Source organism: Tripterygium wilfordii, chromosome 9 (assembly GCF_013401445.1).
Source record: "Tripterygium wilfordii isolate XIE 37 chromosome 9, ASM1340144v1, whole genome shotgun sequence".
NCBI lineage: Eukaryota > Viridiplantae > Streptophyta > Magnoliopsida > Celastrales > Celastraceae > Tripterygium > Tripterygium wilfordii.
Genome location: NC_052240.1, coordinates 13,360,499 through 13,387,735, shown reverse-complemented (window position 1 = coordinate 13,387,735; position 27,237 = coordinate 13,360,499). Strand labels below are relative to the sequence as shown.

Here is a 27,237-nt window from a genome sequence, read left to right as displayed (position 1 = left end):
TTTTTAACCTCCCAGCGTTTCTTTTTTTTTTAAATGCTATCGTTTTATTAGAAATATTTATTTTTAAAGTATTCATTTAGGATATATATATTAATATTATTTTAAAATTAATGTTAAATAACGATATTATTAATATTAAAGTGATACTATTTACATTTGTTACTTGTTAATAATAAGTTAAAGTTTAAGGTAATTAAAAATCGTTATGTTGAAAAATAATAAAATATTTGATGTGATTGGAGTGGTGCTAAAAATAGAGATCCCCTAAAATAGATTTTGGGGATAAAATATCCCCAAAATGGAGTTTTATGGGTTGGAGATGTTATGAGAGAATAGAGATTCGGCTTTCAGCATGCATGATTGAATTTCTTGATGACATCATGGAGAATATTATTGTCTTAATATATATGTGATTCCGTGATTCCATCATCGTAACATGAATCTTCCAGTCTTCCACGAAAGAAGGTTAGGCAGCTACTTTGATTTTGTCAAAGTATTATACCGTTGAAGAGCAGCACATATAACTATCTCATTATGCTTCCCGACGACTAGACCAAGTTGGATCGTGTGTTTGGTCACAATCAAAATCTGTAATTTTCATCACTCATACAATCACAATATATATATGTATGTATGTATGTATATATGTATGTATGTATGTATGTGTGTGTCCTTTTGTTAGACATGTGGAATTCATGTGCCAAATAGTCTAATTGTTTGGTCGGTAATTAATTATTTTCTTCTCAATGATCGGTAATTAACTTATTGTATCACATCAAAGTAGATTGACGGGTACATTTAATGTATGTTGTAAGTTGTTTAATGTACGGAGTGACCCATTCATTTGTAGAATGATACCTATATATAAACCGATAAATCATAATAGGAGACATCGGGTAATCATCTGTCAATGCCAACCGAATGAAGTGATTACCATTCACAAATCTCATTGCGATAGTTATGCGTTCATGTCGAGGTGGAGATATAGAACACAAGGGCAAAAAAAGTCAAGCATTGTTCATAACTGAGAATGTGTAACACCACATTGTACTTAGAAGCAATCAAGTGACCCATATCTGGCATTGACAACCAATTCTCAAGCGGTGTTGGTATATCTGTTTCAAAAAATGTCAGTGAGTTGTGGATAGAAAATGCACGCTCATAACTACGAAATATGTCAACATACTTGCCTCAAAATATTCTCAACTCATCAATCAAGTCTTGTTGAACGTTGGCCCATGCATTATTGTCGTACCCTAACAACCCAGCAACAGCCCTAAATCCATAATTTCTATCGGCTTTCACATCTGTTACAGACAAAATATAAGGTTGTAAAATTAGCGAGAACTGAGTAATGTACAAATGTTGTTGCTTAACCTTAGTCGATCTTGAGTGCCTCTGTTTAGGAATCGATGGAGAGATGTGGATAGATGAACAACTGTGTCTACCCGATTCATGTGAATGAATAAATTCTTGTTCAATATTGAATATTGTAAGCGCACTATTGTCTCCTCTCCTCCTCACCGACGTTGATTCTTCGGTGTTGCGGCAGATTCACCCACTGCAGCAACCAAAGTGAAGAAGTTGTCTTTTAAAGTCAACAAACAAAGTCGAGGTGAATATGAAGAGAGAATTGAAATTTGCTATCTCTTGATACTATACTACATGTGACATGTTAGTCCATATGCCATTAAATCAATACACATCAAACACGTTTAAACTGCAACTGTATCTTGCTTGATATGCAAATCTATGTATATCATATTTATGTGGAGCTTAACAAGTGGGGGTATGTCGGTATGGTCATCTTGCTTATGATGATTATCTTGCTTGTTGTTAGTGTAGGTCTTGAAAATTAGGCAAATTGCCACTGCTTGTGCAAATATAGCTTTTGGCTATAATGAAACTGCTAAATTTTACACAAAAATTTGGATTGGTCTCGCATGTTGAGATATAGGTATGATTTTACAAACGAATGGGTCACTCCGTACAGTGAACAATTATGAGAACGTGAATTTAATATCAAATCGCACGTAAATCAAAAGAATTAAATATCAAATCAAAAATAAAAAAATACAAACCAATGATTGGGGATGGAATTACTAAAATGGGGGGGGGGGGGGGGGGGGGGGGGGGGGGGGGTGGGGGGGTGGGGTTCTTAATGTCATATTTGCATGCATTATTTGAATATGTATAATACTTCATTATTTGAATATGTATAATATTAGACTTGTTGAATGTAAGGACAAAGGACAAACTGGCAGCGCTTCTGAGCACCACAACTTGGCACTGGAAAAGGCCGATTTTAATTTGGTGTCCCAACCGTGCACAACAATACTACTTGATTAATATATATATGCAACGCCAAAGATACACATATGATGGCTGTTAAAGGGTCCCGATCAATTGAATGATCATTTTGAACTAAGGGCAATTAAATTATGGCATATATGAGTTTAGATAATCAAGAACTTGATAATTCAATTTCATAAAACTACACGAAAAAGGACACATTTTATTAAAATATACATATACACAATATTCATCACTAACTAGCAAAGACATGACTAACAGTGTGTTTGAATTGAGAGATTTAGAGGGAAAAGAGGTCTCAATCCAAACACACTTTAAAGGAAAAGAAGATGTTGGTGATGACAAGCCATCATTTTTCTGGCCATTCATCGGAATTAAGCAATAATTCCAAGGATTCAAGGTCCAAATTGGCATCATCATCATTGTCCACGAAGAAAAAATCCTCATGTTCGAAAGGTAAGTACTGTTGATCAGAACCCATAATGGACGACAAATCCTTGTTAATGCCATGATCACTTGCTCCGACCTCAAAATTCAAGAAATCCAAGTCAATATTTCCACAATCTTCAACATTCAAATAATCATCCATTGACAATGTAGTTCTACTCTGTCTTTGTAGTTGGTCAGTAGTTTGAATTTCAAGCGGTGGTGGTGGTAGTGGTGTTATTGGGAGGGAAACTTTAGTGCACCGAATAGCCTTGGTTCGGATCACTTGGGGTGCTTGGGATGAGGTTGATGGGTTAGTCGTTTTGGGTTCATTGGCTAGCTGTGGAGATTGTGGTGGAGATGGTTCAGCTAATTTAGCTCTCTTTCCAAGACTAGTGTTCCAATAATTCTTGATTTCGTTGTCTGTTCGTCCAGGTAGCCTTCCAGCTATTAGAGACCATCTACACCACCATGAAACATATATGCATCAAATACGTCCAAAGTAGCTAGCTAGGCCTCCAATGTTAATGGAGACGGTTATGACAGAGATTTCACCAACGGGTATCCCAATTATCTCAGCTATTGAGTTGTATGTACGTGATTTCATGTGCATTAAGTGGCATATGTGAAATCCACGAATTCACTTTGATCATTTGCATCAAACTCAGCAGTTGAGATAATTGAGATACCAAGTTACCAACTACTGAAATCTTTATCATTTTCGTAATGGAGAACACACACCTGTTACCAAGAAGCTTGTGGAGTCTGATGATGAGTTCTTCTTCATCATCGGAAATATTACCTCTCTTGATGTCTGGTCTAAGATAGTTCAACCATCGAAGTCTGCAACTCTTACCACATCTCTTCAACCCTTCAAAATTAATTATTTGTGGTAATAATAATGATCAATTAATGCAATTAGGGAGAGAATGAAGTTTATAAATAATTATATATACAGAAGAATTAATTTACCAGCTCTCTTGGGGAGGTTTCTCCAGTTGCCTGCTCCATGGGCTGTAATGTAAGTGGTAAGAATATTGTCTTCAAGGGCAGTCCATGCTCCTCTGTTTAGTCCTTCCTTGGAGCAACATGGACTCCTTCCCATCTCTCTCTCTCTCTTTACCTCTCTCTCTCTCTCTCTCTAATATGGAGTATTCATTGCATGCCCATATATATATATATATAAAAGATGTTCCAATCATATCGCAGCACATGTAATTAGTGTTCATGTGCAACTACAGGGACCAAAATTTGGATTCTTAATATTAAAAAAAAATTAAAAATAATAATATCTTATGCACCTCAAAAGCAGAACTTTATGCCTTTAATTAATCTTATAAAGTATTTAACAAAATTGGGTGCAACAAGTTGTCAATTAATTTGTAACGAAGTGTGAGTGGGGCATTGTAAATCATGCTGCTTATATAATCGCTTAATCAATTAGATATAGGGTCTAGAGTTCAGTGATAGCAAAATCATAATAATCTCAACAAAGCTTGCAATTATGATATATTTTAGCATATAATACATTTATTTTTAATTGTATTGTAGCATATCTATATAATAATATATATATATATATATTAACTAACAAATGCTCAAGTGATTATTAAATAAAAAAAAATGATGGTGACTAGCTAAAATATATCAAACAATTTGAAGATTTGGACCATATTGCAAGTTGCTACGACATTACAGAATTTTGTCGTCGTCATATATGATATATCTCTATCAACAACATTAAAGGTAAACACAAACTAAACTAGTGATGGCTTTATTAATTAATATTTAGTTTAACGTCTCATCTAACTTTCAATCCTTGAAGCCTCATCTAACTTTCAATTCTCAAAGGAGCGGGGAGGGGAAACATACATAGGACGCACGCACGTCACTTCAAAATCACGTGAGAGAAAGTTCAGTGTGCTTATTTTAGATTAAGAATGTTATTATTGTGTTTTTTTTTTTTTTTTAATTTTATGGGTGAGAGAAGAAGTAGAGAGGGTAAACCAATCACTTTCCACCAATGCTCTAAAAATAGAATTTTGGAAGCATCTGCCGGTTAAGCCACCGGTAACCGGTTTGACCGATCAACTGATATGATTTAATTAATTATAAATTTTGATAATTCGTAATAAATTATAAAAATCTTGTAAATTATTAGAAAAATACTATAAATTAAAATCCATCCAAATAAAGTAATAAACACAATAATAACACTCTCAATCTCAATTAAGCATAATATTAGTAAACTTAATCTCAAATTAACAAATATTCTTATGAGAAAGTCCAACATAACCATATAAATTATAAAGTTCAAGTCCAACATAACCACTTAAATCTCAATTATATTCAACTTTACTCTTTTAATTTAATTTTATTTTACTTTTTTTTCTTCATATTTTTTTTATTGAAAAATTCTCAATTTTTGACCTTTTTCAAACCGGACAACCGGTATTCATATTGGAAATCAGTCGGTCGAACTGGTATTTGATCAAGTCAGTATTTGATCAATATTTTATTAAATTGTACCGATAACCCTTCCCACTTCCGGATACAACGGCCGGTCCAGCCGATATTTTAAAACACAGCTTTTCACAATCAGTTATTCTAATCACGTTTCGATGGGTCATCCTCTCACCAACCTCTCTGGTTGAATTCCTCTTTTGCTTTAAATATATGTACGCAATATACACTGCATTAAGTCACCAAAAAGGGTATTAAGCACGCGTAAGAATTGAAACAATATTCAAAATTGTGGTTGTGAATAGAGTTTCAAAATTCATGCTTTGCTCATCAACTGTTTGAGAGAGGTTGACATACTTGTCCTTTTTGTAGGATGAGATATTTCTTGATGGGCTCGAGAAATTCTATACACTTTATATATATATATATTATTAGCTTTCTATAATCCGTTTGGTTTGCACACGTAGGCGGCAATTAGCTATCAACTTGAAGAATCTAGAAGGATTCACCTAATTAGTCTGAATTCTGATACTCATTACTTGGCTGCTGATAGAGCTCCCCATCTACCAATTTGTCTGAATTAGGACACTCATTACTTTTGTTTTAGCATTAAATTAACAGAGAAAATATTTCATCAACTTCTCTTAAGCCCAAATTCAGTGTAATCAAGGTCTGTTCACTACAACAAAGTATCTTTTTGCAGTCAAAGCCATCGCTATTTGAAAGGAAAAAAAACCGTTGATAAAAACTCTTTATAATAAAATCCATTGTCGATGAGTTTTATCGGGTAAATCTTAATTTCATTGTATTTTTCAATGTAATTTCTTAATTCCATTGGTTTTTTTCAATGAAATTTCAAAAACAAATGAATTCATAACTAAAACAGTGAATTCTAGACAGTGCTTTAAAAAATAATAGAATCTATATTAAAATAATAAATTTTTGACGATGAATTCTGTGATAAGAAAGTGAAAATAAAATTATACTATTGATTAAATCAATGGAATAAACATGTTAGGCCATATGCTATTTGCGTCGGTTTTCATGGGTGTCAATTGGTTGTGGGGTTGCTTCAAAATCTCTGGTTTTGGCAATCTTCCTCTTAGGAAGATCGATGCTTTGGCCTGTAATTTTCTCAATGCATGAAACAATCACAGCATCTCTATTAGACGCCAGAATCTGCTCATGGGCTCTTGCCATTGCTTCTCTGTTATGTAATGCAACCTCCTGGCGCCTCCATGCTTCTTCTCGTTCAGCCCTCTCTTTCTCCATTTTCTCAATCACTCCCAAGAACATACAGTGCAGTTTTTCTTGGTGATCAATGACTTGCTTCACAAAGTTCTCAAGGCACCAAGTAATGTAACCCAAATTTTCCTTCACTTTCCATTTTCTTTTCCTCTTTTGACTCTTCCGGAGGGCAGCTTCTTCTCCTAAGGAAGTCTCTGATTCATGATCTACCCCAATTGCAGCATTAGCGGTGCCTCTTGCAGCTACATTTTGACCATTGACATGACCGAATAGCAAAGAAAGTTTGGCATTTGTAGTGGAGTTTTCCCATGTGAGAGCGGACCCTGAGGCCGTTTGATTAGCTTCTCCCATATTTGAGAGGCCATAGATAGCTTCAAGCTCATTGAAGAGTCTGTTGTCCAAATTCTTGCTACTACCCTGATCAAAATGTTGTAAAAGCTTGTGGTTATCGTACTTGTTGTTCCCTTCCCTCGCGTGTTCTTCATGTTCAATGCACCCGTTTTTGTCGTTGTTAGTCAGAGGCCTGCTGTGACATTTAAACAAACACATAAACTACATTATATGAAACTTACCAACACGTCAACACAAATTCAAAAAGAAAATTGTAATTATGCAATAACTACCAAGAATGGGGAATCTGCGACCCGTGAAGAAATGGGCCTTCTTCTTCTTCAAAAGCCTCCTTGCTGCTTCTGTTCTCGGTCAATCCCAAGTTAAAATTCAGGTGACAAGGTGAGGCCTGACGAACTGGGTCACCTTCTTGTTGTTCAAATGGTTGGAAGTGATGATTGTGGTGTTGAAACAATCGATTTGTCAAGAGAAATCCTCCCGTTTGTTGTTTATGCTGTAAATTGGGATGAAATGGGTGGAAGTCTTGGTTTCGATAATTTGAAATTGTGAAAACTGGAGCTTCAACGAACTGCTGTTGTTGATCCTGCTGTGGTAACACATAACCTGCAAGATGCTTCATATCTGGTCCAGAGTGACTTCTCTTCTCTTCTCTTGAAACCCTAAACAGAAGTCGTCTAGGGTTTGGGGGAGAAGAGGATTGGAACGACAGGGTAGTGTGAGTATGATGGAAGCTGTTATCTGATTATCCCCTTCAATATTAAAATTTAAGCATTATTCAATATTAAAATTTAAGCATTATTCATAAATTTAACATTTTTAAATTTTTTTTTTCTCTCTTAACAATCAAGTGAACTTGTTGTCTCCAGCATCCAACCATTGATTCTGATTGATTGCAGGCACGAGAGAGACATGCCGTTTGGAATTGTCCGACAGGGGTTGTAGCTGAAATCGCTTATCCACATGCTCCAAGCATTGAATTTTCTGAAAATGTAGGCATGAAATCCCACATCGGAAGCAGAAATGATGGTGCAAACAAGAGCGACTTAAAATGGGCTCTGAGTCTCATTTGGAACATACTTACCTGGACGGGGTCAATGGGTGATCATGTAGGCCCATGGCCTAGGTCAGTGACCTCCATTGCACCTTGGAGGGGTGCTGCCCTAAGGTCTCCCCATTGAGGGAGAGCCTACGTCGTAATTTGTGTCAGTGGGGGCCTGCGTTCGCGCGGCCCCTACCCATTCTAGTCTTCAATTTTTGCATCATTCCAGAATTGCCAACGAATCAATGATTAACAACTACTGTTTGGTTGGGCCTGGCTGAATAAGTTGGGCCGTATTTCGGTGGTTAGGCCTGGCTGAATACGTTGGGCCGTATTTCGGCTCCTACTAGTGATTGAATAATTGGAAGATCAGGAAAAAGTTTGTGTTAGTTGGGTCGGAACAAGTCTTATATTGATAGTGGCAAACCCAGAGTTGACGAGGTTAATATTAACAGACAAGCTGGGCAATTTTATGAATCCCCAATTGATGTGCTCTAATCTAATTACACAGAGATGACACAAAAAATCACACTTCTGATCAAACAAAACATTTAGCAGTACATTGCCTCAGGCCCTCAATAACATGAAGTCACAAACTTACAATGTTGACCAACCTTATTACATATATATAACACTACAGAACCTCAAAGCGGGTGAAGGATAATGGGAGCTCCATGTTGGGGTTGAAGAAGTATGACAGTACCAGGAGCATGAGCGTACAATGGCGAGAGCTCGAACCAGAAATTTTGAAGAATCATTGCTAGAGCCATCTTTGCTTCTATCATCGCAAAATTTTGGCCCAAACAAATTCTGTGTCCCCAACCAAATGGATAGAAAGCGTTGTCTTTCGATGCCTTTGACACACCTTCATTGAATCTCTCTGGTCTAAATTGTTCTGCATCTTCCCCCCAATATTCATGGTCATGGTGAATAAATAGCGTTGGTAATAGAACTTCTACTCCAGCTGGGATTGACATTCCTCCTATATTAGTTTCCTGATGAGTATAACGAAGCAGCGTAGTCACCGGCGGATAGAGTCTCAGTACCTCATGTAGTATCATTGAAACCTGCCAAATACCAATGATTCTCATAACATCTGTGACATGCTTTGAAAATATTTTATTAACAAATTAAAAAAGGACTATTAGAAGTTATAATGAGCAGGTACTCACAATCTTGAGATGGTGCAAATCTTCGATTCCTGGCGTCTTCTTCCCACAAATCTTCAAAACCTCCTCCCTTGCTTTCTCTTGCCAGTTACGATTCATTGATAACAAAATCATCGTCCACGTGAGCAAGTTCGCGGTGGTTTCTTGCCCGGCAAAGTAAAACAGCTTACATTCCTCTATCACATCTTCTATGGTCATTCCACCATCAGATTGTTCTTTGTATTGCAACAACAAGCCTAGTAAGTCACAACTAGTGTCTCCATTTTGCATTGCATGTTCTTTCTTGTATATCATGTTCCGTAATGTTGCTTTGACCACTCTGTCTATTTTGTATCTTCTATTGTTCTTTTTAGTTGGTAGAAATCTGTTGCAAAAAACAAGATACAATTCATTGCACATCATTTGCTGTAATTGTGAAAGGAATGAATGGGAATAGCACCTGAAGCCAGGGAAATAAGTGCCTAAGTGTGCTTCAAGGACTAATCGGACTTGCTCTTCCTGAAGTTCAAATATTTCTTTCCCCTCTTCATAGCTGCTGCCAAATGCTGTCCTAGATATAACATCTGCAGCAAGAATTTGAAATTCTGGTGCAACGTCTAACTCGATCGATCCTTTGTCACTCACTCTATCGTTCCATCTATTGATCAAGTCCCAACAACTGGCTGAAAATTCAGGTACCATCCCCTATTTTTTGCAATCATTTGCAAAACAATTAAAATCGATTGCTATATATATATTGGTTTAAGTTAACGATGTTACAGGTTCAAATCACAGAAACAGAAGAGTACTGTAGATTGTAGAATACCTTTAACTTGTCAAAATGAAAAGCAGGTGTAATCAAGCGTCTCCTTTTGGCCCATTTTTCTCCTTCCAAAGTCGAGACTCCAAGTGTAAGAAGATCCACAAGAGGGTTTTGTGGGGGAATCACAATATGACCCTGCTTGTCAGTTAATATTAACCTCATCAATCCTGGGTCTGCCACTATCAATCTAGGAGTCGTTCTAACCCAACTAAGACAAACTTTTCCTGCACTTGCAATTTTTCAATCGTTAGAATCTCCAACCTCACAGCGCAATAAAATATAATCACTAGATTTCATTTCTTACCATAATTTTGTATCATTTGATGATAGAACGGGGAGACATATGGAGCAATCTGGTGATTCAAGGACATGGGTTTGGACCATGCTTCCTTGCAAGATTTCACAGATTCTTTCATGTCATCATGAAAAGGATTGTAAGAACTGCCTCTGATACCTTGCCTCCTCAAATGCTTCTCTAGGCTCTTTGGTCTCCACCAAAATTTTAGAGTAAATCTGATGAGAGAATGGATTACGAGTAGCACAAAAGAGTACAACATCGTTTGCACAATCAAGCCTTCCATGTTTTGATTGTATTGGGGATTGTTGGAGTTGAAGAGTAAAGTGATATTGAATTACTTTCAGGTCTTGGAGAGAAAGTAAAAGCGGGTCCCTTATACACCTCCTTCATTGCATCAATTTGTTGACTTTTCTTTGTTGGTTGTTGGAACTATGTCAATGTATTATTGGTCTCCAAGCGTATATTTTTCTTACGGACTGACTTGCAGTATTGATTAGACAGTGATCATGATCCTCTACATCATTGTCTTGGTTTGGATTGATGTGATGTTGTTAGAAATTACGATTAAGGTTAAATCAACATTTAACCTGGAGCACCAATACTAAACAGAGGAGAAAACTCTCAAAGTTTTTATTATTTTTTCCAAAACAACGAAAGTAATCAACCATAGGTAGTTGCAAAAGGAAAAACTTATGGTAAGTTTTATTTGCGCCTACACTGTTTTCCAACTACACCCTAGCTTTGATCAACTTAGCTTTGAGCACATTATCACGCCTTATCACAATGATGAGTTTTTAGAATTTATTTGTTTTTCAATATGTGGGTTTGCATTAGTTCATCTTTTGAGTCGCAGGAGCTGGTTGGGCCATGTTTATTTTGCTTTTTTTTGCAGTTCAGAATCATTTAAAAGGTTTGAGCAAGTTGCTTTTTTTATTATTTTGCTTTTTTTTGCTAATGTTATTGATGTGCTCTTAAGGTTTTGTTTTCTATGCATCGGTTAGCTCTTTAACATATGATACAGAGTATCACACTTCTGATCAAACAAAACATTAGCAGTACATTGCCTCAATAACATGAAGTTACAATGTTAACCAACCTTATTACACACACATATATAACTACAAAACCTCAGAGTGGGTGAAGGATAATAGGAGCTCCATGTTGGGGTTGAAGAGTTATGACAGTATAAGGAGCATGAGCGTACAACGGAGAGAGCTCGAACGAGAAATTTTGAAGAATCATTGCTAGAGCCATCTTTGCTTCTATCATTGCAAAATTTTGGCCTAAACAAATTCTGGGTCCCCAGCCAAACGGATAGAAAGCATTGTCTTTCGATGCCTTTGACACACCTTCACTGAATCTCTCTGGTCTAAATTGTTCAGCATCTTGTCCCCAATATTCATGATCATGGTGAATAAACAGCATTGGTAATTGAAATTCTACACCAGCTGGGATTGACATTCCTCCTATGTTGGTTTCCTGATGAGTATAACGAATCGCCAGAGTCACTGGCGGATAGAGTCTTAGTACCTCATGTAGTATCATTGAAACCTGCCAATGATTAAAATCTGTTTTATGCTTTGAAAACATTTGATTAGTGAAAAAGGACTGTTAGAAGTTACAATGAGCAGGTACTTACAATCTTGAGGTGGTTCAAATCTTCAATTCCAGGCGTCTTCTTCCCACAAATGTTCAAAACCTCCTCCCTTGCTTTCTCTTGCCAGTTACGATTCATTGATAATAAAATCATCGTCCACGTGAGCCAGTTCGCGGTGGTTTCTTGCCCGGCAAAGTAAAACAGCTTACATTCCTCTATCACATCTTCTATGGTCATTCCACCATCAGATTGGTCTTTGTATTGCAACAGCAAGCCTAGTAAGTCACAACTAGTGTCTCCATTTTTCATAGCATGTTCTTTCTTGTATATCAGATTCCGTAATGTTGCTTTGACCACTCTGTCTATTTTGTATCTTCTATTGTTCTTTTTAGTTGGTAGAAATCTGTAGCAGACAACAAGATTGTAAATCAGATATAATTCGTTGCACATCATTTGCTGTAATTGTGAAAGGAATAGAACCTGTAGCCAGGGAAATAAAAGCCAAAGTGTGCTTCAACGACTAATCGGACTTGCTCTTTCTGAAGTTCAAATATTTCCTTCCCCTCCTCATAGCTGCTGCCAAATGCCGTCCTAGATATAACATCTGCAGCAAGATTTTGAAGTTCTGGTGCAACGTCTAGCTCGGTCGATCCTTTATCACCCACTATATTGTTCCATCTATTGATTAAGTCACAACAACTGGCTGAAAATTCAGGTACCATCCCCTATTTTTTTGCAATCAGTTGCAAAACAATTAAAATCCATCGCTATATAATGGTTTAAATTAACAATCTTACAGGTTCAGATCACGGAAATAGTGTTGAAACAGTTGTATAGAATACCTTTAACTTGTCAAAATGAAAAGCCGGTGTAATCAAGCGTCTCCTTTTGGCCCATTTTTCTCCTTCCAAAGATGAGACTCCAAGATGTAGAAGATCCACAAGTGGGTTTCGTGGGGGCTTCACAAAATGACCCTGCTTGTCATTTAAGATTAACCTCATCAATTCTGGGTCTGCCACTATCAATTTAGGACTTGTTCCAACCCAACTAAGACAAACTTTTCCTGCACTTGCAAATTTTTCAAATCATTAAAATCTCCAATTTCATAAAGCTATAAAATATGATCACTAGATTTCGTTCTTACCATAAGTTTGTACCATTTGATGATAGAATGGAGAGACACGCGGAGCAATCTGGTGATTCAAGGACATGGGTTTGGACCATGCTCCCTTGCAAGATTTGACAAATTCTTTCATGTCACCATGGAAAGGATTGTAAGAATTGCCTCTGATACCTTGCCTCCTCAAATGCTTCTCTAGGCTCTTTGGTCTCCACCAAAACGTGAGAGCAAGCCTGATGAAAGAAAGGATTACAAGTAGCACAAAAGAGTACACCATGAAGCCTTCCATGTTTTGGTTGTATTGGGGCTTGTTGGAGTTGAAGGGTAAAGTGAGATCGAAGTTCTTTCAGTTTCAGGTCTTGGAGAGAAAGTAAAAGCGGGTCCCTTATACACCTTTCATTGCATCAATTTGTTGACTTTTCTTTGTTAGAAGTTGGAAATATGTCAATGTATTATTGCTCTCCAAGCGTATATTTGTGGAGAGCAAGCAAATTACATAATGGTTTGAAATATTTAATTAGGGAAATGTTAATCGATACTAGATAAGGATGAAAAAAATGCAATGAAACCTAAAAATCACATGTATTTTAAGTTTTAAAAAATAAGTGAGACGGTGTTTATCACACATGGTATAGTGTGATATGTTGTAATCAATACTTAACAAGTGTATTTAATTAATAGTTATTGTTAAATATATTTTCATGTCGTCTTTGGAAGTTTCTAGTACCATCCAAATTAATACGGGTGTGATGCTGTCGGAAATTACGATTAAGGTTAAACCAACATTTAACCTAGAGCATCAATACTAAACAGAGAGGAAAACTCTCAAAGTTTTTATTAATTTTTCCAAAGCAACGAAAGTAATCAGCCATAGACAGTTGCAAAAGGAAAAAACTTATGGTAAGCTTTATTTGCTTCTCCACTGTTTTCCAACTACACCCTAACTTTGGTCAACTTAGCTTTGAGCACGCTATCACGCCTTATCACAACGGTGAGTTTTTAGGTTTTATTTGTTTTTCGATATGTCGGTTTGTATTAGTTCATCTTTTGAGCTGCAGGTGTTAGTTGGGGCCATGTTTATTTTGCTTTTTTCTTTTTGCAGTTTAGAATCATTTAAAAGGTTTGACCAAGTTACTCTCAATTCAAAAAAAAAAAAGGTTTTCACGGTGGTAGCAGTATTTATTGACCATAATATACCTTTGTTTTTGACTATTAGACCAATGTTTTAAAAACCGGATTTCGGATCGTGTCGGTTGGCCATCGAAAACCGGTTTAACCGGTTCAACCGGTTTGATCGGTCGACCGGTTTGATTTGATTAATTAAATTTTTAATAATTAATAAAAAATTATAAAAAAACCTGTAAAAATACTAGAAAAATCAGAAAAATACTATAAATTAAAATGCATCCAAATAAATAATAACCACAATAATAACACTCTCAATCTCAAATTAAACATAATATTACCAAATGTAATTTTCAATTAACAAACATTCTTATAAAAAAATACAACATAACTGTATAAATTATAAAAGTTCAAGTCCAACATAATCATTTAAATCTCAATTAGGTTCAATTTTTACTCTTTTTTTAAAAAAAATTTACTTATTTTTTTTATCAAAAAGTTCTCAATTTTGAATTTTTCAAACCGGAGAACCCGTATTTATACCGAAAACCGGCCGGTTGAACCGGTATTTGACCTATATTTGACCAAACCGGTATTTTACCGATATTTTATTAAATCGTACCGGTGACCCCTCCGATTTCCGGTTCAACCGGTATTTTAAAACAATGTAATAGACCGGTTCAATATTTGATAGTTCTCCAAAATCTGAAGCAGAATCATTTAGTTTGATGTGGCTTGATCATCGTCATACAGGGGCAAGACAATGGCTTACACAAGAGTTAGTCTCATATTCTGGTGGAGACCAAAGAGCCTATAGAAGCATTGGAGGAGGCAAGGGACCAGAAGAGGAAATGCTTACAATCTTCTTCATGGTGACATGAAAGAATCTATTTAATCTTGCAAGGAAGGAAGGTCCAAACCCACGTCCTTGAATCACCAGATTGTTCCACTTTTCCCCCATTCTTTCATCGATTGGTACAAAATTATGGAAAGAAATCTGTTTATTCTGTTCTATCTAATGATTGAAAAATTGGAAGAGCAGGGTTGGAACAAGTCCTAGATTGATAGTGGTAGACCTAGAGTTGGTGAGGTTAATATTAGTAAACAAGCAGGGTCATTTTGTGAATCCCCCATTGATGTGCTCTTAAGATTTTGTTTTCTATGCATCAGTTAGCTCTTTGACATATCATACAGAGTATCACACTTCTGATCAAACAAAACATTAGCAGTACATTGCTTCAATAACATGAAGTTACAATGTTAACCAACCGTATTACACACACACACACTGTACACACACACACACACTGTACACACACATATATATAGCTACAAAACCTCAGAGTGGATGAAGGATAATTGGAGCTCCATGTTGGGGTTGAAGAGTTATGACAGTATAAGGAGCATGAGCGTACAACGGGGAGAGTTCGAACGAGAAATTTTGAAGAATCATTGACAGAGCCATCTTTGCTTCTATCATTGCAAAATTTTGGCCTAAACAAATTCTGGGTCCCCAACCAAATGGATAGAAAGCGCCGTCTTTCGATGCCTTTGACACACCTTCACTGAATCTCTCTGGTCTAAATTGTTCAGCATCTTCTCCCCAATATTCATGATCATGGTGAATAAACAGCATTGGTAATTGAAATTCTACACCAGCTGGGATTGACATTCCTCCTATGTTGGTTTCCTGATGAGTATAACGAATCGCGGCAGTCAGTGGCGGATAGAGTCTTAGTACCTCATGTAGTATCATTGAAACCTGCCAATGATTAAAATCTGTTTTATGCTTTGAAAACATTTGATTAGTGAAAAAGGACTGTTAGAAGTTACAATGAGCAGGTACTCACAATCTTGAGGTGGTTCAAATCTTCAATTCCAGGAGTCTTCTTCCCATAAGTGTTCAAAACCTCCTCCCTCGCTTTCTCTTGCCAGTTACGATTCATTGATAATAAAATCATCGTCCACGTGAGCAAGTTCGCGGTGGTTTCTTGCCCGGCAAAGTAAAACAGCTTGCATTCCTCTATCACATCTTCTATGGTCATTCCACCATCTGATTGTTCTTTGTATTGCAACAACAAGCCTAGTAAGTCACAACTAGTGTCTCCATTTTTCATAGCACGTTCTTTCTTGTATATCAGATTCCGTAATGTTGCTTTGACCACTCTGTGTATCTTGTATCTTCTATTGTTCTTTTTAGTTGGTAGAAATCTGTAGCAGACAACAAGATTGTAAATCAGATGTAATTCATTGCACATCATTTGCTGTAATTGTGAAAGGAATAGAACCTGTAGCCAGGGAAATAAAAGCCAAAGTGTGCTTCAAGGATTAATCGGGCTTGCTCTTTCTGAAGTTCAAATATTTCCTTCCCCTCTTCATAGCTGCTGCCAAATGCCGTCCTAGCTATAACATTTGCAGCAAGATTTTGAAGTTCTGGTGCAACGTCTAGCTCGGTCGATCCTTTATCACTCACTATATTGTTCCATCTATTGATTAAGTCACAACAACTGGCTGAAAATTCAGGTACCATCCCCTATTTTTTTGCAATCAGTTGCAAAACAATTAAAATCCATCGCTATATATTGGTTTAAATTAACAATCTTACAGGTTCAGATTACGGAAATAGTGTTGAAACAGTTGTATAGAATACCTTTAACTTGTCAAAATGAAAAACCGGTGTAATCAAGCGTCTCCTTTTGGCCCATTTTTCTCCTTCCAAATTTGCGACTCCAAGTTGTAGAAGATCCACAAGTGGGTTTCGTGGGGGCTTCACAAAATGACCCTGCTTGTCATTTAAGATTAACCTCATCAATTCTGGGTCTGCCACTATCAATTTAGGACTTGTTCCAACCCAACTAAGACAAACTTTTCCTGCACTTGCAAATTTTTCAAATCATTAAAATCTCCAATTTCATAAAGCTATAAAATATGATCACTAGATTTCATTCTTACCATAAGTTTGTACCATTTGATGATAGAATGGAGAGACACGCGGAGCAATCTGGTGATTCAAGGACATGGGTTTGGACCATGCTTCCTTGCAAGATTTGACAAATTCTTTCATGTCACCATGGAAAGGATTGTAAGAATTGCCTCTGATACCTTGCCTCCTCAAATGCTTCTCTAGGCTCTTTGGTCTCCACCAAAACGTGAGAGCAAGCCTGATGAAAGAAAGGATTACAAGTAGCACAAAAGAGTACACAATGAAGCCTTCCATGTTTTGGTTGTATTGGGGCTTGTTGGAGTTAAGAGAGTGAAGTGAGGTTGAAGTCGTCAAGGTTTGAAGACACCTTTTATAGAACTTCATGTGATCTTGGGGATCAAGTAAGTGGGTCCCTTGTAAACCTTTCATAATACCAAAGTCTAAATGCACCCTTATTCTCTCTAAACTCTCTCAACTACTCCAGCAAAAGTGCAGCCGTGGAGGAGGAGAGGTCTCTCCTCCTCCTCCCCCACTCACCTCCACACCCACCCCCAACCACCCCCACTCCCTTTCTCTAACCACCTCCATACCCACCTTCACCTCCACAACCACTTTTCTCCAACCTCCAACTCTACTTTTTAAATTTTAGTCTGTTTTCTTTTGTTCTGTGTTTGTCCCTCTAGATCTGATGGATTTTCCTTCAGATCTAAGGGTTTCGTCCACCGATATGGTGGTTTGGCTCCTCTCTTGTCCAGATCTGATTTTCTTGGACAACGATGAGGCTTTATCTGGCAGCGACGGCGACGACGACGTCCGTCTTTTGACTACTCTGCATCCTGTAAAGATTTTGTCTCAAGACTACAGTACATGCTCCATTCTCTGGCGAGGTTTCAAGGCAATCTTTAATCGTGCTTTTGCTGCTTTCAGGCCCCTGCCTACCTCTTCAAACGAGTTTAAACTCTATTTTAGCCTGTTTGTGGCATTTGTTGTTGTCCTGAGTCAATCCTTTACCCTTGATGTAGTAGGAGTGTTTTTATTTTTATCTTGTAATCGAGGAGTCTACTCCTCTATGTATGGTGCTGCGATGTTTTAATAGAAGTTCGTATTTCTCTCAAAAAAAAAAATGCACCCTTATTTTTACTCAATACACCCCCTCAACTTTTTTTCAATTTTTTTTTCTCTATACACCCCCCAAACCCACCTCAATTTATTTATATAATTTATATTTTTATATTTGTATAATTTATATTTTTTAATATATATTTTTAATTTTTTAATATATATTTTATATTTTTATAATTAAATTTTTATATTTGTATAATTTATATTTATATTTTTATAAATTATATTTATAAATTTGTCTATATTTTTAATTTATTTGGAAAAAAATTATTAAAAAACAATATTATTAAAAAATAATATTGTTATGAATACAAGTACATTAATCATATGTTATTATGTGTACAATGGATTGAGGTACATTTATCGAATGAACAAGTTTCTCATAATCACGGAGTTGTTTCTTATATGGTGTCGCCAATGCTGTTGCACAATCATACTTGTATGAAAACCACTGGATCATAATAGGGGACATCGGATAATTCCCACTCATAAATACCTGAACAAAGTGATTACCATTCACATATCCAATAGTGATGGCCCTATGTTCTGCATGGATCGCAATGGTAAAAAAGTTAAAGATTGTACATCGCTTATGAGATGCAAGATGATGTTGCACCTTGATGTGATAAGATGTCTCATATCAAGCATATTCATCCAACAATCCATTGGTGCTGGTTTATTTGTCTCGAAAAATACAAGCACATTGTGAATATAACATGCCGGCTCATAACTGCCAAACAAATATGCGTACTCTTCCCAAAATGTCCTTACCTCTTCAATTAAATCACGCCTAACAGAAGACCAAGCAAATTCACCTCCTTCAAGACCTAACAAGCCAGCAATAGCTTTGAACCCACAATTATCGTCAGTTGTTACATCGATGACATTCACGACGTATCTTCTCAATATTAGAGGAAATTGGTTGACATAAATTGGTGATGGAACTGTTCATCCTCTTCTTGATATAGTTGATGATCCAATGTCAATTGATGAACAACTATGACGATGAGGTACATATGAAGTCTTCAAAGAAGCTTCCACATACTTAAATACAGAGGGATCTCTATGAATCGATTTATCCTTCTTTCTCAATGAGGGTCGACCACGTGTATTTTGTATGACTTTTGGTTCCAAAAGTGAGGTAGTGGACTGTTTGATTATCTCTCGTAGCTTCCTCGATAGTCCAATTTTACTAAACCGTGGCTTCATTTGAAACTGATCCATAATTTGCTCTATCTCAATTGTACAGTTGAGACCATCATCTTCTAATAACTCGCTTGGCTTGAAGTCAAGTTTTTTCCAAAAATGATCAACAAAAGATAAAGGAATTGGTCTTTTTCGTGTGCATATAATGATATCTCATGTGCACAAGGAAATCCATGAACTAACTGAACAATACATCTGCATGCTTGGATGTCGAGTCCAACAATTTTTGCATGATCCATCTCTTCTAAGATTTTTTGTAAACCTTGTTCATAAAAAATCAAATTAAAAAAAATTCACATCATAACACAAAGTATTAAAATCAAATTCTAATATTATATTTCGATAGTATTATTTTTTAATAATATTGTATTTTAATCAAATAAATTTAAAATTATAAAAATATAAAAGAGGTGGGGTCAATGGTGGGACCAAGAGGCGTATAGAGGGAAAAAAAAAAGAAAAAAGAAAAGAAAGGGGGTATATAGAGTAAAAACTAGGGTGCATTTAGATGAACTCATAATTCATTGCAAGGATTTGTTGACTTTTCTTTGTTAGAAATTGGAATACTGATCGGACCTCTAGTTTGAGGTCCTAATATCATCTAATTAGGAGGTCCTAGTGCTTATAGTAATGCATTTGTGTTAAAATAAAGTAATTTTACTCTTATACATGTTTCCCGGTGGTTTTGCAGGAAATCGGGCGTAAATGACTGAATTGATCACCTTTGGAGCTGAAAGAAGAAGCTGGGATTCAGCAAGTGTCCGGACACCTGTCCGGACAGTGAGCGTCCGGACACCTCAAGTGCCGTCCGGACGCTTTCTTCACAAATTGAGGCAGAGGCTTCAAAGTTGATGGACGCATGAAGTGTCCGGACACCTGTCCGGACACCCGTCCGGACACCTGTCTGGACACCTATCGCGGAACTGCAATTTTTCTGCACTAGAATTTTAAGGGTATTTGGGGTAACTCATGCTTGTAACCAATGGGGAACGACTTTATAAGGGTAGATAGGTAATTTCTATTGTAAAAAGAGGAGAAAACCCTAAGATTGGGTCTTCCTTCTAATAATTCATTCATTCACAACATCTAGCCTCCATAGTTTTTCTCTCTTTCTCTCTCTAGGTTTTTACTTAGTTCTTGTGATCTTGATTGTAAACATTGGTTTTCATCTATAAAATTGATGTTTATTCTCATTATAATGAGTGGCTAAGTTCCCTTTCTAGTTTCTAGTCCCGAACGGTGGGTGCAAGGTTTCGATTACTCAAGGTATGCTCAAAGAATCGTAGCTTCGATTTCTCTCTTTTAATTTCGTGATAGTTGTGTGATTGGATCTATGGGAATGACATATTTGATTGTATTCTTGGATTGTCTAGTCTAGGGATTGCATCTAATGTGTTCGATTGAGAATTGTTAAACCCATTGCATGATTTCCTTAATTAACTGAGTTTTTCATTGCATAGCTATTAATTATGTGTATTGATGATGGGGTTTTGGGTTAATTTAGGAATGTGCATGGGAGAGTTATGGTTAATTGATCTTTGAGTGTGAAACTAGGGTGTTAGCCAAGCCGAGCCCCAAGGGGGAACATTAATCCATAATATTAGGTGCTTATCCCTTTGCGTTCATCGTAGATTAAGAGACCCGATGGCCTACATGTATGAATTGAAGTCTTATATCCTAATTCTCTTTGCATATGCATGATTGATAGTATCACACAATGCATTGTGTATGGTTGTGTGTGTTTGCAATGATACCTTGAGTATGAGAACCGAGTAGCCACCGGGATGGATTAGAGACTAGGTTTTTAATTAATTGTTTTAAATCCAATTTGTGCTTACTTTGATTAAAAAATCGCTCATGCTACCGAGTCATTCGGCCCACTTCTTTTACTTGCTTTTATTTGATATTCATTGTGTTTATTAGTGTTAGCTAGTCATTTGCATATCATTCACTTCAAATTTGCATTGCTTCCTCGTGGATCGATACCGGACTCACCGGTTTATTACTTGACGATACCCTACACTTGGGGTAAGTACACACACACACTTTGGTGTCGGTCAAATACTTTTGTGGAGAGCAAGCAAGTTACGTTAATGGCTCGAGATATTTTAACTCCACAGGAGTAAGCACGGGGCCAAGATATAAATAGGGTCCGTTTGGGAGTGCTTTGTATTTTGGTGTTGTGAGGTAAAAAGTTATGGTGTTGTGAGGTGAGTTCTGAATGCAAAAGGCGTTTGACATGTTACAAAAAAAGTTGTGATGAGGTGAATTGATGTTCAATTTAGCGTTTGGATGAATAAAATTGCGATGAGTGATATAATTATAAGATATAATAAATATATACAGATTTTACATTAATACCAAATACATATATTTGATACATTATTACATAGTATATTATACATTAATATCAAAGAAAATTGGTTCTATGTTGCACTATAAATCATATAACTCCGCGGCTATCATATCACGTAAAGTGGTCATCTCTAAATCTTCATTTAAATGTGAAGGGTCCCCAACGTCCACCAGAGTGCCAAAGTCATCATTATTTTAAATGCGAATGCTCCCCTAACGTCCAGCAGAGTACTAAAGTCATCATTATTTTAAATGTGAAGGCTTCCTAACGTCCATCAGAGTACCAAAGTCGTCATCATTTTCAATAACCACTCTTCATTTAAATGTAAAGGCTCCCCAATGTCCATCAGAGTACCAAAGTCGTCATCTCTAAATCTTCATTTCAATGTGAAGGCTCCTCAACGTCTATTAGAGTACCAAAATCGTCATCATTTTCAATAACCACTCTTCATTTAAATGTGAAGGCTCCCCAACGTCCATCATAGTACCAAAGTCGTCATTATTTTAAATGTGAAAGCTCCCCAATGTTCATTAGAGTTCCAAAGTCGTTCATCAGAGTTCCAAAGTCGCCGTTATTTTCAATAACCTCGTAGGTTATTTCCAAAGTCGTCATTATTTTAAATGTGAAGGCTCCAGTTCCAATTTTCAATGACCACGTGGGTTATTGATTTCAAACTCGACAGTAGTACGAATGGGGCCCATGATCAAGTCACGTAGGAATCAGTCACCTCTAGAAATAATAATTGCCTAAAGATGGGCCTTCCAAACTCAGTCCGGCCCAATGACGCAGAAATTGCGCTAATCATACGTCTGCAAATTTAGAATGAAGGCGAAAATTGGAACTAGAACAAGTGGGGCCGCGCAAACGCAGGCCCCACTGCAACAAATTACGACGTATGCTCTCCCTCAATGGGGAGACCTTAGGACATTACCCCTCCTAAGTGCAATGGGGGTCACCGACCCACGCCATGGGCCTGATTGATCACCCATTGATCCAGTCCAGGTAAGTACGTTTCAAATGAGACTCAGGGCCCATTTTATCTTACACTTGTGTCTAGAGACTGATTTGACGTCTTCGATGTGGGATTAATACAGTCTTTTAAGGTTGACATTCATTGAGAAGCTGTTGTCGCTCTGAAATTTCATCAAGCTGCCTAGATGTTCATAGAAGCTTTACACTTCACTAGTAAGGCAAGGACAACAAGAATCACAACGATACCAACAGAAGAACCCCCAACTCTATGAATCCAGTAAGGATCGAACCTGATGAGGCGCCAGTCTGAGAGTAGCATCAAAGTGATGGCCAATATCAACACCAACAGCAGCAAGGACAACCAGTTGAAGTGTTCCTCATCGGTATCAGCTCTCCTGTCAATATACAGAGGTGAAACCACGGCTACAAGGGCCAAGCCTATGGCTACCAGTTTCTCATATGATGAAGACCTGCTGCTACTCCTGCCTGTGGGCGGTTGCTCCATTCAGGTAGCAAGTCTCAGGAAAAAGTCACCCTAGCTTAATTTACAAAAGGATGCCCAGCTAGCACAGCACCCCTCAGTATTGTCAATTAAGTGTATTTTCAAACCCAGACTGTACGCAGATCAGATAGCTGGAATCATCTAGCATTATATAAAACATCAAAAGTACGTGGGAATCGATACGGGCGAACATGTGGCATGATGATAAAGTTGCAAGGTGCAATCTAGAAGTCACAATTTCAAATCCTGGAAACAATCTTTCCACGTGTTATGAAAGGGTAAAATCTCGTATAGCACTCAAATTGCTAAGATTATCCCTTATGTTCAGTGAATCAGATACTCGATAACAGCTAAAAGAGTGAATGTTTACATTGCAGGTGGAAAAGTCTGAAAGAATCTGATGCTGCTTGGTATTGGATTAATTATGAATGAGATTCTTCCCTATCATGCTCATATATATAACCCACAACTGTTTACCCAGACAGGTGGAGTTATAAAAGCTAAAATATCTTAACCATAAACATAGTTGCTCAAAAGCCGAAAAACAATAACTAAATTATGTTGCTCAAGGAGAGGTCATTAATAATCTAAACTCATTTTTAATCGCATATTTAATCAAAAGTATGTCAACTAGATAACAAGAAGCCAAAATCATCAGCAAACTTGTTGATTTTCAACATATATAACTCTCAATATCACTGTTTTCAAAATTATTTTACAGAAATAAATGAAATAAGCAGAAAATCATGGCCCATCACTCTTGCAACACCAAACAGAATGATATACCTGCTAGCCTCTCAAAAGAACGATGACCTACATGCCATTACTGAGCTCTTTGACTGATTCCCAGAGAGCCTTTTCATCCACTTCATCTGTGATGTGGTGAGACCACCGGACCTTGCATGAGAGGAATACCCAACCTGAGGTGATCCTGCTTCAGGAAGTTCAGCAGGAAGTGCAGCAGCAGTGCTTGTGAAGGCATTAAGGACAAGAAATGCCAGTATGGGAGAGAGATCCAATGTCCCTCCCAATGGTGGGATGATTCCACGGAATATGTTCAGGTACGGGTCACACAATGTGCTGAACAGATAAGTGAAATTCATTGTAAGTAGCAGCTACATAGAACAACCTGAACAGGAAAGTAAAACTAAAGCATGACGTCGATTCAAACTAGAATGAGACTCGATAACAAAGTAAAATTTCCATACTCTCCAAGTAACAGAATTTATAATCTCTTCACAAATACTGGTCAGGATCTGCATCTTATCTCTGGTTGATACTTTTTAAAACTCTCTTTTCATAGTTTAGAAAAACCAATTTCACTAGGGAAAGCACCACGGGCTACTTCAACCCAGAGAACCTACAACATTTTGCTTTAACATCCCCATTCCAACATTTCACCCTATCATACTCTTCCACTGTCGAAGCAATAATTAAGATTCACATCTCATATTTTCTTCCAGATAATGGTAAAGCAGATATAAATAATCAATTGTCAAGCTCAGACTAAATAACTAGTCAGTTATCACTTATCAGGGCATAAAGAACTTGAATACACAATAGCAACAACGCTACGAAAGCATTTTGGGGAGGCTCACCTGAGGGGACTAACAATGGCGGGAGGAGTGTTAGGAAACCAGGTCAACACCAGCCTTACAATCAATAATGTGTTGTATAAGTTCAAGAAACTCATGAGACCATTAGCCACCACAATCCCTGCCACGGAATCTCCCGGCAAAACGGCGGCGAAGCCATGATTGGATAGGCAGTTCTGGTTCCTGTAGTGCCTGCACTGAATTTGGGAGAAAGTGCGATTCAAATCGGAACGGACAGACAGGATTTTTCTAAGAATTGGATTTTCGTTGAGAAACAAGTGTAGAAACCGACGCAATTTTTGAGAAGTTGAAGCGATAGAGCTGTGAAGGTGACGGATGAAATTTTGTGGACAAAGACTTGATCTAATGGGCCTCGGAAAAGAATTTTGGACCGAGAGCATCAAACTGGGCTGCAGAATCCTGGGCGCTACAAACTTCGGATTCTCCGTGGACGCCTCCATTACCATTTTTGGTGGAGTGGCTGAGACAGGGGAAGAAGATAATATTAACGGTCATGCATTTGGCTATGGTGGCGATAGATCTTTCATGTCCGGTGCTGTATCTACCACGTGGCAGGTATTCATTGGAAGGCTCAACACTTTGCTGGGTTGAATGCGAATTTATTAATACGGCGTCGTATAATGTTTTCCCAATTTAGACTGTTAATTGGTGACAGCGTGGCACTTGGACTTCAATCACCGCCTCCAAAAGCGAAGCTTCGAGTCTTATCTCTTTGAGTCTGGGAAGGCAACCATAGGCTTCATTAAATTCTTATGCGGGAAGAGTATGTACTCTTCCAATGAAGGATTCCTGCATTGTTTTTACTGTATTAATATGGGTAATGCCGCCCAAGTTAAATTATCTCTATTGTTTTAGCCGGTAGTGATAGATTCAGGAAACGAAAACCTTTACACCGCTCAGATACATCCTCCTCTGGACGAACAGCGAGAAGAGTTGGCCAAGTACATTGATTAGTCTATCATTATTGTCTTTCTTCACTGGCAGAAGAGCAATACGAATTTGTATTTGTCGTTGGAGTGGTACTCTGTTGCAAGTCGGCCAAAGAGTAAGACCGCCCAGGAGAGAACTTTTGTCGAGGAGATGGCAATGGTGATGCTAAGTTATTATAAGATGCCCTGGTAAGTGGAGGATGCAATGCTGGAAGACGAGGAGGTGATCTTGAATTCGAATCATCGCTTGTGTTACTGATGCTCTCTGAGCTGCTCAAAGCCATTGCCATTGCCAGTGTGCTCCGGCTGGTGCTGATCGGTCTCTTAGATATCCCACCTCCGCCATTTCTGTGGGAGCAATTTCTGTTTCTGTTCTTGTCCCATATGTGATTGAAGCAAAGCAAATTCCTGCGTCTCCTCGTGTATGCATTCTCTGCTTTTGCAATGTCTTTGACAGAGTTAGAGGCAGCCTCAGCCAGACTCGCGAAGGATTTCGATTTGCCGCTGTAGAAATTCGATATTCCCCTCCTGAAAACATTCAAATAAACAGATGAAACTTACCTAACAGAGGAAACACAGCCTCTAACTAGATAATAATGACCTAGTTTCCAAGAAAATGAAATTGGTCGTAGGTAATTGATAAATCTCAGGTTTCTATGTCCAGATTCAAGATCATCACACCCAGATCAATCAAAAAATGAGGTAAAATCACAGAACAAAAAAATGTCAACAGCATTCCAAAATGAAATCCAGACCAACCTATCCGTTGCGAAAAACTAAAATAAGATCATTTTTGTCTGTGTTGTTGTAGCAGAAGAAGAGATCGTCCGGGAAACAGAAAAGGAAAGAGAATTGAAAACGAGGAGGCTGTAAGGAGTAAACAACTTTCTGTTGATTTCATAACACCGACAATTTAGCTGATCCCAATGTCTTCATATTAGCCAACACTACCAGATCTATCAACTTATAATTGAAATTGTTAAGAGGGAAAAACGAACCTGATAGGCAAAACCTCCTCGAGAGCCTCCATGGAATCAAGTGTCCCCTTATACTTGCTCTGAACCTCATTGTCCTCCCCATCCTCACCGTCCGATCCTGACCTCCCGCTCAGATCCCTATTCTGCCAGATCGACGAAGTTGAAGAGGAACTACACGCCTCCGTCTCCGCCACTTCTCTCCGCTCATGCATAGAATCGAAGACCGCGGTGGCAGGCACGCACGCAACGCCACCACGCGCTAATCCAGACGCTTCAATATCAATCCTCCGATTACTACTATCCAACGCAATCGACATGATTTGTTCACGATTCTCTCAAAAACTTATCAAAAACAACTGCATATATATAACACAAGACAACAATAACGGAAACAGAGAGAAAACAGAAAGGGGAGCAGTTGGAGTGTTTTTAATGGCGGATGAGGATGAGATTATATTTATTTTTATAATAATTTTGATTTAAAAACGTAAGAAAACGTTGTAAGGATAAATGAATATAAAATTATAAATAAGAGAGAGGGCAATTTTAGCAGAACCCGTAGATACCTTCAATATCTCATCCGTACGGAGGAGATTACTGTTATTCAACAACAACATTAAAGAGAATGCTCATAAAATTAAATTAAAGATAATAACTCATTAATGCCCGATGAAATTCTATTT

The 27,237-nt window shown here is 37.5% G+C and overlaps 8 protein-coding genes, 1 long non-coding RNA gene and 2 other non-coding genes across 12 annotated transcripts; 2 read left to right on the top strand and 9 right to left on the bottom strand.

Annotated features, from left to right (window-relative positions):
- Nucleotides 1-2,512: 2,512 nt before the first annotated feature.
- Nucleotides 2,513-3,877, bottom strand: LOC120006354 (transcription factor MYB123-like). The gene is made up of 3 exons (XM_038856372.1): nucleotides 3,712-3,877; nucleotides 3,481-3,610; nucleotides 2,513-3,200 (listed from the first exon to the last, which is right to left on the bottom strand). Exons 1-3 carry the CDS (start codon nucleotides 3,842-3,844, stop codon nucleotides 2,663-2,665), a joined length of 801 nt encoding a protein of 266 aa, XP_038712300.1. The 5' UTR covers nucleotides 3,845-3,877; the 3' UTR covers nucleotides 2,513-2,662.
- Nucleotides 3,878-6,165: 2,288 nt separating this feature from the next.
- Nucleotides 6,166-7,704, bottom strand: LOC120005160 (trihelix transcription factor GTL2-like). 2 transcript variants are annotated; one of them, XM_038854647.1, is made up of 2 exons: nucleotides 7,074-7,704; nucleotides 6,166-6,976 (listed from the first exon to the last, which is right to left on the bottom strand). In XM_038854647.1, the coding sequence occupies exons 1-2, from the start codon at nucleotides 7,418-7,420 to the stop codon at nucleotides 6,229-6,231; spliced, it is 1,095 nt and encodes a 364-aa protein (XP_038710575.1). In that variant the 5' UTR covers nucleotides 7,421-7,704; the 3' UTR covers nucleotides 6,166-6,228. The 2 variants fall into 2 exon arrangements, with proteins under 2 accessions (XP_038710575.1, XP_038710576.1); XM_038854648.1 differs by having other exon boundaries at nucleotides 6,166-6,973.
- LOC120005162 lies at nucleotides 7,395-8,036 on the top strand. Its single transcript, XR_005469748.1, has 2 exons — nucleotides 7,395-7,516; nucleotides 7,698-8,036. It is a non-coding gene; the product is annotated as an uncharacterized LOC120005162 (long non-coding RNA).
- Nucleotides 7,875-8,036, top strand: LOC120006729. The gene has a single exon (XR_005470074.1). It is a non-coding gene; the product is annotated as a U1 spliceosomal RNA (small nuclear RNA).
- A 318-nt stretch (nucleotides 8,037-8,354) lies between these two features.
- Nucleotides 8,355-10,392, bottom strand: LOC120005158 (cytochrome P450 CYP72A219-like). The gene is made up of 5 exons (XM_038854645.1): nucleotides 10,116-10,392; nucleotides 9,815-10,035; nucleotides 9,449-9,693; nucleotides 9,013-9,373; nucleotides 8,355-8,907 (listed from the first exon to the last, which is right to left on the bottom strand). Exons 1-5 carry the CDS (start codon nucleotides 10,390-10,392, stop codon nucleotides 8,485-8,487), a joined length of 1,527 nt encoding a protein of 508 aa, XP_038710573.1. The 3' UTR covers nucleotides 8,355-8,484.
- A 748-nt stretch (nucleotides 10,393-11,140) lies between these two features.
- Nucleotides 11,141-13,250, bottom strand: LOC120005159 (cytochrome P450 CYP72A219-like). Its single transcript, XM_038854646.1, has 5 exons — nucleotides 12,851-13,250; nucleotides 12,549-12,769; nucleotides 12,187-12,431; nucleotides 11,749-12,109; nucleotides 11,141-11,660 (listed from the first exon to the last, which is right to left on the bottom strand). Exons 1-5 carry the CDS (start codon nucleotides 13,113-13,115, stop codon nucleotides 11,238-11,240), a joined length of 1,515 nt encoding a protein of 504 aa, XP_038710574.1. The 5' UTR covers nucleotides 13,116-13,250; the 3' UTR covers nucleotides 11,141-11,237.
- Nucleotides 13,251-15,161: 1,911 nt separating this feature from the next.
- LOC120005157 (cytochrome P450 CYP72A219-like) lies at nucleotides 15,162-17,211 on the bottom strand. Its single transcript, XM_038854644.1, has 5 exons — nucleotides 16,904-17,211; nucleotides 16,602-16,822; nucleotides 16,240-16,484; nucleotides 15,802-16,162; nucleotides 15,162-15,713 (listed from the first exon to the last, which is right to left on the bottom strand). The coding sequence occupies exons 1-5, from the start codon at nucleotides 17,166-17,168 to the stop codon at nucleotides 15,291-15,293; spliced, it is 1,515 nt and encodes a 504-aa protein (XP_038710572.1). The 5' UTR covers nucleotides 17,169-17,211; the 3' UTR covers nucleotides 15,162-15,290.
- Nucleotides 17,212-22,199: 4,988 nt separating this feature from the next.
- On the bottom strand, nucleotides 22,200-23,564 carry LOC120005156. The gene has a single exon (XM_038854643.1). It carries the CDS (start codon nucleotides 23,033-23,035, stop codon nucleotides 22,712-22,714), a length of 324 nt encoding a protein of 107 aa, XP_038710571.1. The 5' UTR covers nucleotides 23,036-23,564; the 3' UTR covers nucleotides 22,200-22,711.
- Nucleotides 22,408-22,568, bottom strand: LOC120006730. The gene has a single exon (XR_005470075.1). It is a non-coding gene; the product is annotated as a U1 spliceosomal RNA (small nuclear RNA).
- A 122-nt stretch (nucleotides 23,565-23,686) lies between the features above and the next one.
- LOC120005155 (ylmG homolog protein 2, chloroplastic) lies at nucleotides 23,687-25,319 on the bottom strand. The gene is made up of 2 exons (XM_038854642.1): nucleotides 24,631-25,319; nucleotides 23,687-24,112 (listed from the first exon to the last, which is right to left on the bottom strand). Exons 1-2 carry the CDS (start codon nucleotides 25,092-25,094, stop codon nucleotides 23,830-23,832), a joined length of 747 nt encoding a protein of 248 aa, XP_038710570.1. The 5' UTR covers nucleotides 25,095-25,319; the 3' UTR covers nucleotides 23,687-23,829.
- A 150-nt stretch (nucleotides 25,320-25,469) lies between these two features.
- LOC120005154 lies at nucleotides 25,470-27,009 on the bottom strand. Its single transcript, XM_038854641.1, has 2 exons — nucleotides 26,576-27,009; nucleotides 25,470-26,105 (listed from the first exon to the last, which is right to left on the bottom strand). Exons 1-2 carry the CDS (start codon nucleotides 26,869-26,871, stop codon nucleotides 25,610-25,612), a joined length of 792 nt encoding a protein of 263 aa, XP_038710569.1. The 5' UTR covers nucleotides 26,872-27,009; the 3' UTR covers nucleotides 25,470-25,609.
- Nucleotides 27,010-27,237: the final 228 nt, after the last annotated feature.

What these genes read in the sequence shown, in the direction of transcription:
- LOC120006354 (XM_038856372.1), bottom strand. Translation starts at nt 3,844, where the DNA reads ATGGGAAGGAGTCCATGTTGCTCCAAGGAAGGACTAAACAGAGGAGCA. An exon ending in AAACCTCCCCAAGAGAGCTG is followed by an intron (nt 3,611 to 3,711) that starts GTAAATTAATTC and finishes TTAATTTTGAAG; the next exon opens with GGTTGAAGAGATGTGGTAAG. An exon ending in CACAAGCTTCTTGGTAACAG is followed by an intron (nt 3,201 to 3,480) that starts GTGTGTGTTCTC and finishes ATGGTGGTGTAG; the next exon opens with ATGGTCTCTAATAGCTGGAA.
- LOC120005160 (XM_038854647.1), bottom strand. Translation starts at nt 7,420, where the DNA reads ATGAAGCATCTTGCAGGTTATGTGTTACCACAGCAGGATCAACAACAG. An exon ending in TCGCAGATTCCCCATTCTTG is followed by an intron (nt 6,977 to 7,073) that starts GTAGTTATTGCA and finishes TAAATGTCACAG; the next exon opens with CAGGCCTCTGACTAACAACG.
- LOC120005158 (XM_038854645.1), bottom strand. Translation starts at nt 10,392, where the DNA reads ATGGAAGGCTTGATTGTGCAAACGATGTTGTACTCTTTTGTGCTACTC. An exon ending in TCAAATGATACAAAATTATG is followed by an intron (nt 10,036 to 10,115) that starts GTAAGAAATGAA and finishes TTGCAAGTGCAG; the next exon opens with GAAAAGTTTGTCTTAGTTGG. An exon ending in TTCATTTTGACAAGTTAAAG is followed by an intron (nt 9,694 to 9,814) that starts GTATTCTACAAT and finishes TGCAAAAAATAG; the next exon opens with GGGATGGTACCTGAATTTTC.
- LOC120005159 (XM_038854646.1), bottom strand. Translation starts at nt 13,115, where the DNA reads ATGGAAGGCTTCATGGTGTACTCTTTTGTGCTACTTGTAATCCTTTCT. An exon ending in TCAAATGGTACAAACTTATG is followed by an intron (nt 12,770 to 12,850) that starts GTAAGAACGAAA and finishes TTGCAAGTGCAG; the next exon opens with GAAAAGTTTGTCTTAGTTGG. An exon ending in TTTTATTTCCCTGGCTACAG is followed by an intron (nt 12,110 to 12,186) that starts GTTCTATTCCTT and finishes TGTCTGCTACAG; the next exon opens with ATTTCTACCAACTAAAAAGA.
- LOC120005157 (XM_038854644.1), bottom strand. Translation starts at nt 17,168, where the DNA reads ATGGAAGGCTTCATTGTGTACTCTTTTGTGCTACTTGTAATCCTTTCT. An exon ending in TCAAATGGTACAAACTTATG is followed by an intron (nt 16,823 to 16,903) that starts GTAAGAATGAAA and finishes TTGCAAGTGCAG; the next exon opens with GAAAAGTTTGTCTTAGTTGG. An exon ending in TTCATTTTGACAAGTTAAAG is followed by an intron (nt 16,485 to 16,601) that starts GTATTCTATACA and finishes GCAAAAAAATAG; the next exon opens with GGGATGGTACCTGAATTTTC.
- LOC120005156 (XM_038854643.1), bottom strand. Translation starts at nt 23,035, where the DNA reads ATGGAGCAACCGCCCACAGGCAGGAGTAGCAGCAGGTCTTCATCATAT.
- LOC120005155 (XM_038854642.1), bottom strand. Translation starts at nt 25,094, where the DNA reads ATGGTAATGGAGGCGTCCACGGAGAATCCGAAGTTTGTAGCGCCCAGG. An exon ending in GCCATTGTTAGTCCCCTCAG is followed by an intron (nt 24,113 to 24,630) that starts GTGAGCCTCCCC and finishes TTATCTGTTCAG; the next exon opens with CACATTGTGTGACCCGTACC.
- LOC120005154 (XM_038854641.1), bottom strand. Translation starts at nt 26,871, where the DNA reads ATGTCGATTGCGTTGGATAGTAGTAATCGGAGGATTGATATTGAAGCG. An exon ending in GAGGAGGTTTTGCCTATCAG is followed by an intron (nt 26,106 to 26,575) that starts GTTCGTTTTTCC and finishes GAATGTTTTCAG; the next exon opens with GAGGGGAATATCGAATTTCT.